The sequence below is a fragment of the Zeus faber genome (assembly GCF_960531495.2).
Source record: "Zeus faber genome assembly, chromosome: 20".
In the NCBI taxonomy this organism is placed as follows: Eukaryota; Metazoa; Chordata; class Actinopteri; order Zeiformes; family Zeidae; genus Zeus; species Zeus faber.
Window position 1 is genome coordinate 26,079,467 of NC_137207.1, and position 15,908 is coordinate 26,095,374.

Genomic DNA, 15,908 nt, shown 5'->3' on the forward strand with positions numbered 1-15,908 from the left:
TTTGGCAACCACCCATCTCCACCAGCGTTTGGTTGCCGAGCCTGACAAAATGGTTGCCCAATTTTTATCATTTCATAACTGAGGGAGATCAATAGGTCAGCAGGTAGGATGCAGCCAGAAAGCACGAGATAGTTGAAACTGGCCCAAACCGTTGACGTCGAGCCCCATTCGTGGACATTGACGTAGTTAGGAGGCTGTGGTTAGTCGTAGTACTGGTTTGTACAACAGTATTACGGTAAAACTGCGACGCGGTATCTTATGTGATTTTTTTTGTATCGACATCGAAATGTTTCCTCACTGATTCCTGAAGACGTCGGAAGCTGAACCGACAGTGGGGCAGAGCACAGCCACGCCCCGACCACGCCCACACCCCGCCCTGCGTCACGGGACAAACGCTACACTCCTGAACTTTCCGGACATTCACCCCCCCCCCCCCCCCCCGGCCCCCACTAGGACGCCAGCACCTTGGCGGCGTAGAGCAGGACACCGCCCAGGCCGGCGGCGGCGGCGATGGCGATGACCCGCACCAGGAGGAACTCCATGGAGTCCTCCAGCTTGGTGTGCAGCCGCAGCACCTGCCGCTGCGTCTCCTCCCGGCCGCCCGAGTTCTCCACCACGTGCTTGGCCAGGCCGCGCTTCTCGTTGAGCGGCATCTGGGAGGCGACGCGCTGCTCCGCCCGCTCCTGCGTCAGGCCGTCCCGCTGCATCAGGCGCGACAGCTGAGTGGCGGGGTCGCTGCGGAGGGAGCACACGTCCCGGGGTTATTTTCAAGGTCCGATCCGGCCGCCTCGTTAAAAACATCCGGGAGGGGGAGTGAGTCAGACTGATGAGGCGCGGGAGAGGAGCCGGGCTCTCCAAAATAACCTAAAAACAAAACGGTCGCCTACAGTGGTTGTCAACGTGGGGTCCGGGGACCAGCGCCGGGGTCCTTCTAGAGACTAAAGGGGGGTCCCCAGCATAACGATTAATAGTTGAACTTCACTGTTTCTAAATCATATCAATAATAAAAAAAAAATCTGCTCAGAATGGATCCCAGACACAATATCGTATCAGATCTGAGGGTCTGTGATGTGAAGACGTTTTAGAATCATCGCTGCATTTAAATCTGAATTCATCCCACTCTTTCGGTTTACACCCCCCCTCCAGCACACCAAGGCTCTGCCACGATGACCAAATTAAGAAACATCTGGCTACGCTTTCCTGCCAAAAGATGGTGGCGGGCGTAAACCCAAACTCCATGCTTAAGATGATCTTCAGAAACAAGCGGGTGACGTCCCAAAAGTTATTTTATGCTTTTATGCTTAAGTCCATCACTTGAAAATTGTGAACATAGTGTAGTCACAGTTCCTTCACATAGCACAATGTACCATACATACATACATACTGTACATCCATGCATACATACATGCATACTGTATATCCATGCATACATACATGAAGACATGCATACATACTGTACATTCATGCGTACATACATCCATACATGCATACATAAATGCATACAAACATGCATCCATACATGCATACATGCAAGTATACATCCATACATGCAAACATATATACATACATACATACATACTGTACATCCATACATACTGCATATACATGCATACATACATACTGTACATCCATCCATAGACATGCATACATACATACATGCATAATACATACATAGGTACTGTACACCCATGTAAAGATAGATACATACATACATAAATACATATATACACCCATAGTGTTTGATGCTAGTTAACATAAAACATCAAATTGAATACATACTAGGGATGCAACGCTACACGGTATCCAACTGTTTGGTTCCATAGCATACCCCCCTCCGAAAGCGCACGTGAACCGCGGAATTATGATATCGCGGTAGAAGTCTGCTGGACACTTTGGCGCAGCGTATGGGCGTAGCGTCAGTACACATTTCCTATTGAATCCAATGTTGGAGCCCCACGGGGCCACGTCAGCTGGGCGGGGTCCACGCGGAGCCGCGCACAGTTTCTCTACTTTTGTGCGACGGGTCTATTTTATTTTCAACTGCAATCCTCAGCAACTAATGCTGCGTTCAGATGGAACAAGGTGGAACGGGAACTGGTTAACGGCACTTTCTGAACGGCACAGGGCGGGGAGAGGTAAGACGGAAAGACGACACAAGCGACATGTTGCTATGGTGATGACTCTAATAAAATATATGAAAGTCGATTATTTCGTGTCTGTTATTACATATAAGAAATCCAGTAATGTTTCGTCATTTTAAAAGCCTCGGGTTGTCCATATCTGCACAAGACTTGATCTGCTACGTAACATCCGGCTCATTCCACCGCAGAGGACGGCAGAAAGTTCAAATATTTAACTTGCGCAAAGACGGGTCCTAAATATCCCTGTATGTGAGAACCAGCACGGAGAGTCTTGCCTCAAACTTCTCCATTTTGAAATGAAACAAAATGAGGAGAAACGCTCCTGGCGCCAAGTCACAAAATCTCGGAGAAGCGGGACATGGCCTTGGGCCCCAATGAAGCTAATGACGTCACCAGGGGGTGGCGCCAGGGCGACGCCATCAGCTTCTATGTCATCAATTAACCGACATTGTTTGTTAAGGTTAACAACTGTCAATTAAGGAGATTCCTTTAAATTTGCACTACATCGTACCAGAGACCTGGAGCTGCTGTTCGATTCGCTCACTGATCAAGAACCCTTTTAAATACAAAGAACAAACGTATTTAACAACCACCCCGGGGTCGAGGTGTCCAGTCGGAAAATAACTCCCTGGGATGGCCGTGTCTCTTTTGTCTACAAACTTCTCCTCAGACACTCTCTCTCACTTCCACTTGCAGGAGTGCTGGGTCGTGCACGAACGATCCGGTTCTTTTCAACATCTCTCTTGTGGGAACGAAGGGACCCGAGTCTCTCTGATGAGCCGTTGTTTTCTTTCAGATGTTTGCAGACAGATGTGTTGTGCTGGTTGTTTAGGTTGGGGTCTCCTAATACTGTAAAATACTGCGTTGGTCTTGTTCTGCATAAAAATAACTCACGATGGTACTTGTTTCATTCATATTTTATTGTGAAACATTTAAATATTATATAAATAAATAAACACATATTTACAAAATAAAATAAATATACTAAGGTAGAGTTTTAGGGTTGCCACGGTTACCGGCATTACACGGTGTTCAGGCATACACGACTTCATTTCTTGCCCACAACCGCCGCTGTCATTTTATTTATATTCACACACACACACACACACACACACACACACACACACACACACACACACACACACACACACACACAACACCATTTAGTTACTTGGCGTATCAGCGCCGTCATTCATCAAATGAAAAAAAAAACAAATCTAATTTGTAAAATACTCAGCGTTATAAATACTTAGTCTCACGCTGTGAAAGAGAACGTGAAAGCGTCTGCCTGTGCGTGCAGCCGAGTTGCAGCACAGCTTGTTGATCACGGGGGGAGGAGGAGGGAAGGCGTCGGGAGACCTTGGATCAGGTCCAGATCAGGACCCGTCTCCCTCCACCCGTAGTTAGCGCCCGTGCGTGACGGCCAACCCATTGTAAACTGACACCGGTGTTGTCATGAGTTAATTAACCGGTGGGAAGAGTTCCTCACCGTGGCCTCCCTGATACAGTATCATATACTTTCACGTGTTATTGATGCCATTTGCCATTATGCATTTTGGCAACGTGCACAAATAAGAAAGAGGATTAGGCTTCCTTTTCAAGGGCTGCCTGCCTGCCTCCCTCCCTCTCCGGTTCCCTCCAAGGAGCCCGAATTCCCATCACTGACTCGCACCAGGCGCTCGCCTTCCACACTCCCCGGGGGATCCGCCCCCTTGACACCTGGACTAATGATCCACTATCCTGGACACCTGCCCTCCAATCAGATGAACTTCTGCAAATTAGAACGACCCACCAATGAACTTGAACACCCGTCTCCCCCCTCAGTCATACACACACAGCGTTACAGTACTTACTTATGGCCGACTACAATAAAAACATTTTTTTCATTACTTTTTGTTTTGGAATTTATTTTTCCTAAATATAAAGATACCGAAACCGTACCATTACCATGGCCCCTGGTTCGATATGAAGGTGTGGGCCCACTGTACCGTTGCATCCCTAACACATACTTGGTTTGCTGCAAAACAGTCATTAACTAAAATCAAATCTTCACCTGTGAAGTCTAACAGGTTGGGCTCTTACCAGTACACCAAAACGGTGTGGTTGAGAAACTGCGTGAGACGGCGGGTTTCGAAGAGCAAGGGCACGTCCAGCACCACATAGCGATACCCTGGGGAGGGAGGAGAGGAGGAGGGTCAGAAAGAGGAAAGTTAGAAAAGGGTGACCCTGCTGAACTCTGCCACACGGTCTTCTGTGGCATAGAACCGGGGGCCGGCTGTGGCTCCGCCCCATCAGGCTCAGCCCCATTTGACTCCACCCTCTGTGACTCCGCGTTGCATAAAAATTTGAACTCAATATAAAATGACAACGACAGGGCCCGACAGCAATGGTTGCCCTCGGCAACCAGATTATGGAAAACAGTCGGCTACCACCACAAGTTACAGACCTTTTTTCGCAATACACGTGTTTGCACTCCGGTAGAGTTAACTAAAAGGAAACTCAAAACTAAAATTAGGTGTGAAAACCTATTTTCAGTTAAAACTAGACCGAAAAAAATGTAAACTAAATGACTACAAAACGAACTACAATAAAATAAAAATATACAGGAAATGTCTTTAATTTTAGTCTTTTTTCTATTCAGTTTGGTCAAATTTCTCAACATTACTCAACCGTTACTATACAATAACCGGTTCTTATCTTTGTTGACAGACAGCATTAATAATGAGCTTGGCTCAGACCTCATCTGGTGGAGAGATACTTTTAAATAGAAAGATGCAAATTAGAATTGACCATTGTTAACAATGAGGGGGCAAACAGGACTGTTGATTCTTATTGACGGTAAAAAGGCTAAAGCTTTAAAAAAAGAAAAAATGGCCCAAGCAGAAGGCAGTGAGTGGTGGTTCACCTCTGAGGAAGCAGAAGAGGATCTCCTTCAGCATGGCCCTCTGGATCTCTGGGTGTGTGATGGAGTTGAGGAGCCTCCTCTTCTCCTCGTCAGCGAAAACGAGTTCCCCGAGCTTCTGCCGGTCGATCTCGCCGCTCTCCAGAAGGATCTCGGGCCCGAAGTGGTACACGATGCGGCAGTACGCCGTGCTGTTGGGCTCCACCACTGGAGCCGGGGAACAGGAGCCGTGAGCACCACTGAGTGCTGCTTTGATTCACTAAAGGACTGGTTTTATTACTATGCTTTAATGTTCTTTATTAAAAGGGCAGGTTTCCAATTTTTCAACCAAGGCCTTATTATTATCTATTTTATTTTTGGTTTTCCCCTAAAATGTACTATACATTCACTTTAAATGATTAATTACAGTTAATTATTTCCCAAATCTGTAATGCACTTTGAGCTGCAAACTTTGTATGAAAGGTGCCATACAAATAAAGTTTGTTATCCATTATTAAAGCCCCAAACTCATTTATAATCAGTCAATCAGATTTACATCTTTGAGGTGCACCGTTGCCCGGCTCAAATGCTGAAAGAGTGAGATCACATTCGACTTTTGAAATATAGTGATTTTCGCGGTTTATCTGATGTTTTGTTAAAAAAGCAATAAATAAAGCCATTACTGAAAGTAATAAACACAGTCTTCCCACATGAGTGATTTAGCATTTGCAAATTTCCCAAGATATACCATGATACGGTTTCTATCTGCATGTCAACAGCCATGTGAATCACCACCATATTTCCATGTAGGAACTGAAATAGTTATGAGGCAGATGGTTTAAAAACACACGTATCTGTGACTCGCAGACTGAGGAGAACAAACCTTTCTTAGCCACAACATCAGCGTCGATGATGGGGCATCCGAGCTCTCGCAGCATGGACGACACGGTGCTTTTCCCGGAGGCGATGCCGCCCGTCAGCCCGACCAGAAACATCCTGAGGAAACTGCGGGCAAAACAAAGCTCATTACAGGGCAAAAAGAAGTACATTCAGCTGAGACGCTTTGAAGCCGCAGCAACAACAATGAATGTGACGCAGCTTTGCTTCAAGGACACGCATAATGTTATTAAAATATCCTATTAAGCCGGTCCTTCTCATTATAGGAAAGATGTCACAAAACGAATAAACCTGCAAACACTGTATATGAAAAAAATACAAAACAATAAACAAAAGCACATTTGTGTTTTAAAAAAGGTTATTTTCTTTTACTGCAAAGGTCAAACGTTAATGCGGCTCTAGTCTGAATGAGTCTAAATCTTAATAGCACAGAGGAGAATTTATTACAAAAGGAAAAGGGGTTTGATTGTTCTACACCACTGTGCGGAGAGAACATTGTGTCACATCATCCACGCGGTGTCTGCCGGTATCAGTAGAGTTGAATGCAATAATTACAATGATTTTATTTGATGAATTTCTCATTTCTCACATTTCTGGGTAAATCATCTCTCTTATCCTCTTATAGGTATTGGAGGTATGTACTATGAATTTGGTACAGGGTCTGGTACAAGGTTAGGAACTAGATGGCTCTTACGACATCAGAAATGTTGACTCTGATGCAGAGGAACTGTCCCCATGAAGACAGATCATGTAGATACTGTAGTCGTACAGTAATAAGAGTAAGAATTTCAAGAGGTAAGAAAAATGGGTTAAAAAGGGAAGGAAGTGGCAAGTAACCTACGAATGAACCCAAAAAAAGGCACAGATGACATTGCACAAACGTTATAGCCCGAAAGAATAATTATAGAATAACCTCTTTGTATTCACCGCTTTCATTCATTCACTTAATTGAAATAATTTTGATGGCTTCTCTGATATTTGTGAAGCTGAATTGACGACATTTGAGGCCTTTTAAGGACCTGCAAACAGCCTGATCCGCTAAACTGGAGCCACTAAGCCATCAACACATTATGACATCCAAGCGCCCTCTGCCGGAACACGGGGGCGAGCGCCTGAAACGGACACCGACGCAACTTGACAATCTGTTCCAACCTGTTCCAACCTGAACGCAGCGTCAAGAAATGACATGTGAAGTAAAAAGAACCAAACCCTCGTGTCCTGAACCTTTCAAGGCCAAACTCACAGCTCAGTGGAAACCTGCTCCAGTGCTTTACAACTACGTGCTAACTTACTTTTCTGCACAAAACCACCACCATGTCGACCAAGTATACTTTTCAGGAGACAAGAAACGTCATTTAAGGATTTACCTGGGCAAATGGTTCTATATATATATATGATTACATTTAAAAACAGATAAGATTCTAGCTTCTTGCTAGCGACGGTAGCCTCTTGGATTGGCGTGTGCATCGCGGAAATACTTCCGCCGATCCCGAGCATGATAACAAGGGTTCCTACCACCCCAGCGCCAAGCGATTCATTGTGATTCGAAAAACAAGAACAAGAAAATAAACAATGCATGGTGTGTTTATTTCACATGATTTCTTTTCGTGCGAAAATTTGAACACAACATTTTTGCATAAAATAAAAAATAAAATTAATAACAAAAAGTCAACGCGTGCATCAATAAAACACTTTCTAGGATTTTAACAAAGTTTCCTACTAACTTATAAATACAAGAAAACAAATATTGTATGGTGTAGCGAGCGAACCCTGCACCAGTTGGCAGACAAAATGTGTGTATTTGAAAAAGATTCTTTCCATACAGAAAATTAAACAATGTTTTTGCATAAAAGAAAAAAATTACAAGGCATAAATCGGGGAAATCCATTCTCCCCAAACTAAAACGTCAATGTTTCCCGTCCTTGTCGTCGTCGTCATCATCTGCGGCTTCATTTGAAGGTGTCGCCGCCGAGGCGACGGGAACGCCGGAGGGATGGTGGGACTGTTTGGATCTCTTGCCCCTGTGCACCATTTCGCCGCCGTTCTCCGATTCCCCGCGCTCGAGGCGACCTCGTTTAACAAAGTGTTCGATCCTGGACTCGAGGCTTTCGCAGCACGGACGCTGCAGCAGCGGCCGGTAGTTCTTCTGTCGAGAGCCTTCGACCAGCAGGCAGAGCTTAGAGGACTCCCCGCCTGCGGGTGGAGGAGAGCAGGGGAAGGACAAAAAAACATTTAAAAAAAAAGGGATCAGTATTTATTTCTAGACGGGGGGGGGGGGGGGGGGGGGTTTAACTACGATGTCGTGATGGTGACAGCCCCGGTGTGTGCCTGCGCTTCACCTCTGGCCTGGAGGCCCTGGATCATCCCCTGGAGGACCTGTGCCTTCACGGCGCTGTGGGTCCAGTGCTGCTGCAGGGAAGCCACGGCGTAGTTCAGCTCCTCTGCGTCTCGTTGCCAGCTCAGCCCCTCGAAGTGGCAGTTGTACAGGAGGAGGGGGAAGTCCACGGCCATGCTGCAGGACGGAGGCGAGGCTTAACGCACAGAAGAACATCCCAGCTGTGCTTTCGATTTGAGCTTGTGTCGCATTTCGGGCGATGTTCAAATTACATTAACTTCACACGATTCATACTTACACCTTATTATTTTTCAACCAAGGCCAAATCAATCGGACAGCTTGTATTTCCACAGCACAAATTAATTGCAATCTGTCCAAGTTGGTGCCTGCAAAGCTGCTATTTTACTTATTCTCTTAATATTCCAGCCATGAGAGAGAACGTGATCTGTGTGACTGAACTAAATCAAAGGCAACCTTTTAAATCAGGCCCAAGTATACACTAGGATTACCGCCCGGCGGCCTCCGCCTCCGCCACCCCGTCTGGTTGCAGTTTACACTTGACCTTTGACAGCCAAGTTCATGTTTGAGTCCAAGTGGACATTCGTGCCTGATTTAACGGCATTCCCTGCAGGGGTTCATGAGACAGTGCGTTCACGGGTTTGGGACGGACAACCCGAAAACATAATGCTTCCGGCCGCGGCTGTCACCGGAGCGGAGGCATAAAAATAGAACGTGTCCTTGGACATGGTTCACTCTTTTAGAGCCTGAGTGAATGATATTATTATTATTAAAGATATTATTTGCATTACAGTATGACGATATGAGTGCATTTTCTCCTATTTTACGTTTTGAATTTATTATTAATATTAATCATAATAACAAAGCCGTTATCAGCTTGTATTTTCACATTCGTTGGAGACACAGAATCTGCTGATGACATATTGAGCATGCTGAGATGGAGAAGGACCTGTACTGGGGTTTCCTGGGGTTCCTGTCCACATCCAGCAGCTCATCGATGATCTCAGGTGCTTCTAGCTTCTGTCCGATCAGCAGCAGCACGGCCATCATGCAGCGAACCTGCACGACAAGACCAGCTTAGTGTCATTTAAACAGGATCACGGGGCGGTCTCTCAGACAGGGTTTCATCTTAATCAGGACTAAGACACTTCATTTGATTCACAATTCAAAAACCTTTCTGAGATGTTGCTTCGTTTAAGATGAATTAGTTCCAGACTAGGAAGTTCCAGACTACGGCGATGAAGGACTCCTCGGCGCCTCTTGGTGCTGGTTTTAGTCCAGATCAAGCCGGTGCACCTGGAGGCCACGCCCGTTCATCCAAAGGTTTCATTTAAGATTCACTTAGACCTCGTTAGTGCCGGTCTTCCTTCTGGAAATCAGGTTGTTTAAACCAAGACTAAACCTAGGCCAAGTCTCAGACTATTTAAACCGTGACTGGGGAAGGCCATTTCAGGTAGTCCAGAGGAAAGTGGCTTTAGACCTAAAATGTGTCCATCAAACTGCCCCTATAAGTTATAATGAAGGGCCTAAATAAACATGAGGGATGTGTACAGGACCTCACTGACGTCAATATTTTACACATAATGAGAAGCGCCACCATCTTGCCAGTTGTGTGCGTTGACTTCCCTTCCTCACCTGGTGATAGAGGAAGGCGAGGCCCTGGATTTCAAATACAAAGACATCACACGGGTCTGGGTCAGAGGAGCCGGCCGAGCGCCGCAGCTCGGCGGGCGTGACGGCGGCGGACAGGATGCTCCTCTGGAACTGCAGGACGCCGTTCCCCACGTCCATCTTGCACAGGTTCCGGAAGTCGTGGGTCCCCTCGTAGCTGTTGGAGATCAGAAGGAAGGAGAAGGGAAATCATGACTTTGTGGAGGTTTAACAGCGCGTAACCCTCCGAGTCCTCAGATCTCACCCTATGTACCGACCACGAAAATTAGGAATTATGATCGTTTGCTTCAGCCACTGCCCGGTGGCTGATAAAAACAGCGGATGACATCGTACGGGCCTTTTTTTTGTATTCAAGTTGAGTCGTTTCGAACCTTTGCAAGATTCTCGGCTTCTAGTTTCTTCTTCGGGGGAGTTTTTCGGTGTCTGCTGAAAGCAGTTATGAGTTCAGCGCTGTGGTATCTGTAGAAATCATTTGTTTATCACAGCGATATTGAGAATTCAGTGGTAGAGACGCGAAAGTTAAAGAGTAAATCCATAAGACTATTGTGTTTAAAAATCAAAATTTTTGCACTTTATCTGTACTTTATAAGAAACAGTCGTTCAATGCAATTACGTTATTCAGGTCCCTCCTCTGTATGCTGTTTCTATTGTTGGTGGCAGGGTCCACCACACGTGAAAGAAGTGAAAGGCAGCCGCGGTGGATAAGTTGCAGTGGATGAACCTTGGCACAAGAGAATACTGTAGTGAACTCCAGCCCACGCAGACGGATCTGATGGATTGCCACTTTAATTGGTTTGTTTGTCAACCGACCGTTTGGCGGCCTCCGCCATCAGCGCCACGTCCAGCGCGCCGCGGGGGAAGTAATAGCGGTACGTCCGGGACTGGCAGTCAAAACGTGCGCTGAACCCTTGGGCCGCCGGTGCCCAGTCCAGGACCCTGATGTCTGGCGGTAAAACTCTGTTCAGCATCTTCACGTATGGGAGCTCAGACACAACGGTCCTGGTCTCGCGGCCAACGTCCACGCCGGCCGGGAGCGAGACGCCCACACCCCCACAGAACTGAGTGGAGCGCAGGTCGATGGTGATGACCTGCGGGCGGAGAAAACAAAACTGTGTTCAGAGATACATTGTGTGAAGCTCCAAAGCTGCTAAAATCTAAATAGATGTTAAAAGCTCTTCCACTGAAGAGTGGTGGAATACAAAGAGCTTACAATGGAATTTTGGGCAAAATAGAATAATTTATCGTCATATTTATGATCATGGAGGATGACTCGTATGGATATTGGGTTTGTTTATACTGAGATATTAAGAATTCCAATGGGAAAGAATCCAACTGGTGTTTATCACATCCATTTAGTTAAGAATTTAAAGTATGAGATTACAATAAAGATGTACAGGCTATCAAAGAGTTACATTTTTTAAGACCAATTTTAATACGTTTGGAAAAAAAATTAAAGACAGATTTTTTTTTTTTCTTTCCCGTCTCCCAAAAGGTATTGCAGGTAAGTGCTATATATTTGCAACAGAGAGGTAAGTATCAAGTAGAACCAGGGCAGTTTGTAAACCAGATGCCTCTATGTGCTGTTATTAGAAGAGTTTTATACTCAGTGTTTATGTTGAATTTAAGTCCTGAATTCAAATGTAAGACTATTTAATGACTTTTAAAAGGCTTAATGTTGTAAACCGGGCCTGTAAAACTGATAATTTCGACATTTTAAAGCCCCGCATGACTCTGTATACCTCATGTATTAGTACTTAAGACCTAGGATTTTTCTATCACTACATAAAGCCACAATACCACGTAAAGAGTAATAAACTATGGAATCAAATTATCGTCCGCAGCCCGACGTGCACCGTTTCCAACGATGGCACAGAACTCACCTGGGAGAAGGCGCTGACCCCCTTGTCGGTGCGCCCGCAGCGGTGGTAGTTGGAGCTCTGCCGCTCCTGGATCAGACGGGTCTTCAGCAGCGCCTCGAAGATCCGAGCCTCCACCGTGTTGTCCGTGTTGTCCTGGACGGCGAAGCCCTGGTACCCCCAGCCCAGGTAGGCCAGCCGGAGGGCCACGTGCCGCCGGGGGTGCGCGGAGAAGTCAAAGGGACGCTTTTTCTCTGCCTTCCTGCCTCTTTTAGGGCCCGCAGCACCGGCAGGGCCACAGTCTTCTGTCTGCTGGGGCCCCGTCCCCAGCTCCACGCTGGCCTCAGATCCAGATTTCACTTTGAGCTGCTGCCTGAGCCGCTCCACCTCCTCCTCCAGGTCTTTAACTCGCTGCGGGAGGTCTGCAGACATGACGCCTCCTGGGGGGGACACAGGGGTCAATGAGCGGATGAGGAGATATTTATGATGAAGCGGGACGCAGGTGGGCCTCCTATTAGGTAAAAGATAGGGTGAGTAAAATAACTGTGAGAATCATCACATCCTCATAATGCTAACAACATTTCCTGTTTCATCCACTGCAGCCTGGACGCTTTGTTGCACCTTCAAGGTTTCTTCTGTTTTTCCTCCTAAGTGGGTTTTATTTTTCTCCTTTCCCGGGCGGGCGTTAAGGCTGACGACTATGGGAAAGGTGAAGCTTGTGAAGGCCTTCGAGACTGTACTGTGATTAAGGCTGTAGAAATAAACTGGACCTGGGCTTTATTAGCCAAGTACATCCTTACACCGACAAGGACTTTGACTGGGGTTCTCGATGACTCTCAGTTTCTTGTAAAGAAGAATGTCATTTGTGAAAGAAAAGTTCAAGTCAAGTTTCAGAAAACACACACACACACACACACACACACAGTGTGGGATCTAAAAAAAAAATAGAGTTTACAATGAGTGCAATGGGCAGGCAGCATATTCCATGAGGTAACGTGTGCAAATAGTGATGATGAATAAATAAAAATACTAAATACCAAGTTCAACAACATTCACAGGTGGCAAAAGAAAAATCATTCACAAATGAGAAAGATGTCCGACCCTGACCTCCCAAATAATCCATTAAAGGTGCAGTGTGTAGAACTGAGTGGCATCTAGCGGTGAGGGTCGCAGATCGCAGCCAACTGGACACCCCTTCCCGAGGCGGTGCAACACGGCGGCCTCCGTGGAAGAGACGGTGTCCACGCAAACGAAATAGCAAAAGGTCCCATCTAGAGCCGGTGTTTGGTTTGTCTGTTCTGGGCTACCGTAGAGAAACATGGCAGCGCAACATGGCGGCCTCCGAGAAGCGTACCCGCTCCCACGTAGATAGAAGCGCCCCGTTCTAAAGCAACGGCAACACAACGGTTGATATTTTCATGGGATTGTACACAGATTAAAAGATACTTGTGAATTTCAGATTCCATTTCTGCCAGGACCGTTCCGTATATTCTACACACTGCACCTTGAATAGGTTTTGGGAGCCGAGTCTGGGTTGAGTCTCCACTACGACAACTACCACGCCGCGTCTGAGGCTAATGAAGGGAAATAATGACTGTTTCACGCAGCGTAACACGACGTTAACACGTTCTTCCACCGAGCGGCGTGAGCGTTGGCAAACATCAACACAAATACAGAGAGACAGTTGAGAAACGAGACAGAAGGGTGTCTTTACCTTTGTTTGGAACTCGAACCTTGAGTCGGGTTGTTTGTTTGTTTGTTTGTTTGTTTTTTAGACAGTTTAGAATGTCGTGGCGGACATGCTGCTTCCCCTCCGCGCCGCCGCTCCGGCTCGGACGGAGATCGAGAGCGGACCGACTTCCGGTGAGGCATTATGGGAAATGTCGTTTGCAGGGTCCTTCTTTGTACAACATGGCGGCCGGCAGGTCCCAGCGGAACCTCGATTTACGAGCGCGCTAACATACGAGTTTTCCGAGTTACGAGCCGTCGTTCCGTCGGTTTTTAAATTTTTTTTTGTTGCATTGATTTGCGAGCAAAAAGGTGAGTTGGGAGGAGCGAGCTCCGGGGCCGCCGCCGGTCGGCGTGGCGGGGCGAGCGCGGCCACGTCCCGCGTCTCGCTCCTTCGCCTCGCTTCACTTCACGTGGCGACCTGAGCGTGGAAGCCTCTCTTTTGTGTCTTGTGCTCGCGTTTCGTGCCTCTTGTGCAGTTATTTCGCCACGTTTTTTTTGTTTTAGTCTCTCCCTCCCTCCCTCTCTCTAACCATGGGTCCCAAGAAAGTAAGTGCCGAGAAGAAGAAGCGGATGATGTCGATGAAGTTGAAGCATGAAATCATAGAAAAACATGAGCGAGGTGTGCGGGTGATGGAATTGGCGAGGCAGTACGAGCGTAGCACTTCTACCATATGTACCATACTGAAGCAGAAGGAGGCGATAAAGGGCATTACGCCAGCCAAGGGCGTCAAAATAATGTCCAAGCTGCGGACCGCCGTCCATGAGAAGATGGAGAATCTGCTGCTGGTGTGGCTGACGGAGAAGCAGCTCGCCGGCGACAGCGTGACGGAGGGTTTCATCTGCGAGAAGGCAAAAATGATCTACAGCGACCTGCTGCGGCCGGCCCCCGGCACCTCGAGGGACGGGGCGCCGGAAGAGTCGTTCAAAGCCAGCCGGGGCTGGTTCGAGAACTTCAAAAAGAGGACCGGCGTTCTCGCCGTGGCCAGGCCCGGCGAGGCGGCGAGCTCGGACGTGAAGGCCGCCGAGGATTACCTCAAGATTTTTGCCGAGATGATAGAGGCCGGGGGATACGTCCCCCAGCAAGTCTTCAACTGCGACGAGACGGGGCTCTTCTGGAAGAGGATGCCAAGGAGGACTTACCTCATTGCGGAGGAGAAGAAGATGCCAGGCCACAAACCCATGAAGGACAGGTTAACCCTCGCACTGTGCGCCAACGCCAGTGGCGACTGCAAGATCAAGCCGCTGCTCGTATATCATTCGGAAAACCCCAGAGCCTTTAAGTCGCATAAGATCCTCAAAGAGAAACTGCAGGTCATGTGGAGGGCAAACCCCAAGGCGTGGGTCACCAGGCAGTTCTTTGCGGAGTGGGTGAACCTGGTCTTTGGTCCCGCCGTCAAGAAGTATCTCCAGGAAAATAACCTGCCCCTGCAAGCCCTTCTCGTGCTGGACAACGCACCCGCTCACCTGCCGAACCTCGAAGACGACATCCTCGAAGAGTTCACCTTTGTAAAGGTTCTTTACCTTCCAACCAGCACCACCCCCATCCTGCAGCCCATGGACCAGCAGGTGATTTCAAATTTCAAGAAGCTCTTCACCAAGCACCTGTTCCGCCGCTGCTTTGAGGTGACGGAGAACACAAACCTCACCCTTCGAGAGTTTTGGAAGGAGCACTACAACATCGTGACATGCCTCAGATTTATCGACATGGCCTGGCAGGGCGTGACGAGGAGGACCCTGAGCTCTGCGTGGACCAAGCTGTGGCCTGAGGTCGCGCCCGAAAGGGACTTCAAAGGATTCGAACCCGAAGCGGCAGTGGTGGAGGAGATCGTGTCCCTCGGAAAGTCCATGGGCTTGGAGGTGGACGAAGAAGATGTGAACGAGCTCATCGAGGAGCACTCCGAGGAACTGACGACGGAGGAGTTAAAGGAGCTACAGAAGCAGCAGCATACGGAGGTTTTGCAGGAAATCGGTACCGCGGAGGAGCAAGATGCCGGGGAGGTCATCTCTACAAGTGAGATCAAGGAAATGTTGGGAATGTGGGAGAGACTTTCAGAGTTCATTGAAAGGAAACACCCAGAAAAAGTTGCAACTGGTCGTGCGTCGTCGCTGTATAATGACACTTGCCTAACTCATTTCCGAAACATTCTGAAAGGCAGGATGAAACCGACCTCCTTGGACAGGTTTTTATTGAAACGCCCTGCGGATGAAAGTGAGGAAGAGGTGGCAAAAAAAGGCAAACATCAGTGAAGAAGATTACCTTTTTTTTTTGTTTGTTTTTTTGTTTGTTTTTTTTCTAAGTGTCAAACATCAGTGAAGAAGATGACTTTTTTCTTTTTTTTTTAAGTTGAGCGAAAGTGAAGTGAAAAAAAATAAATAAA

At 47.3% G+C, this 15,908-nt stretch overlaps 2 protein-coding genes across 3 annotated transcripts; both read right to left on the minus strand.

Moving 5' to 3' along the window:
* Nucleotides 1-449: 449 nt before the first annotated feature.
* On the minus strand, nt 450-7,381 carry dcakd (dephospho-CoA kinase domain containing; the record flags this gene model as incomplete). The annotated part of the gene is made up of 5 exons (XM_080021520.1): nt 7,287-7,381; nt 5,906-6,027; nt 5,047-5,250; nt 4,224-4,311; nt 450-735 (listed from the first exon to the last, which is right to left on the minus strand). The coding sequence occupies exons 2-5, from the start codon at nt 6,015-6,017 to the stop codon at nt 450-452; spliced, it is 690 nt and encodes a 229-aa protein (XP_079877646.1). The 5' UTR covers nt 6,018-6,027; nt 7,287-7,381.
* A 154-nt stretch (nt 7,382-7,535) lies between these two features.
* pus3 (pseudouridylate synthase 3) lies at nt 7,536-13,634 on the minus strand. Of its 2 annotated transcripts, none has more exons than XM_080021517.1 (7): nt 13,514-13,634; nt 11,824-12,239; nt 10,754-11,031; nt 9,908-10,100; nt 9,228-9,331; nt 8,259-8,431; nt 7,536-8,112 (listed from the first exon to the last, which is right to left on the minus strand). In XM_080021517.1, exons 2-7 carry the CDS (start codon nt 12,229-12,231, stop codon nt 7,826-7,828), a joined length of 1,443 nt encoding a protein of 480 aa, XP_079877643.1. In that variant the 5' UTR covers nt 12,232-12,239; nt 13,514-13,634; the 3' UTR covers nt 7,536-7,825. The 2 variants fall into 2 exon arrangements, with proteins under 2 accessions (XP_079877643.1, XP_079877642.1); XM_080021516.1 differs by having other exon boundaries at nt 9,222-9,331.
* Nucleotides 13,635-15,908: the final 2,274 nt, after the last annotated feature.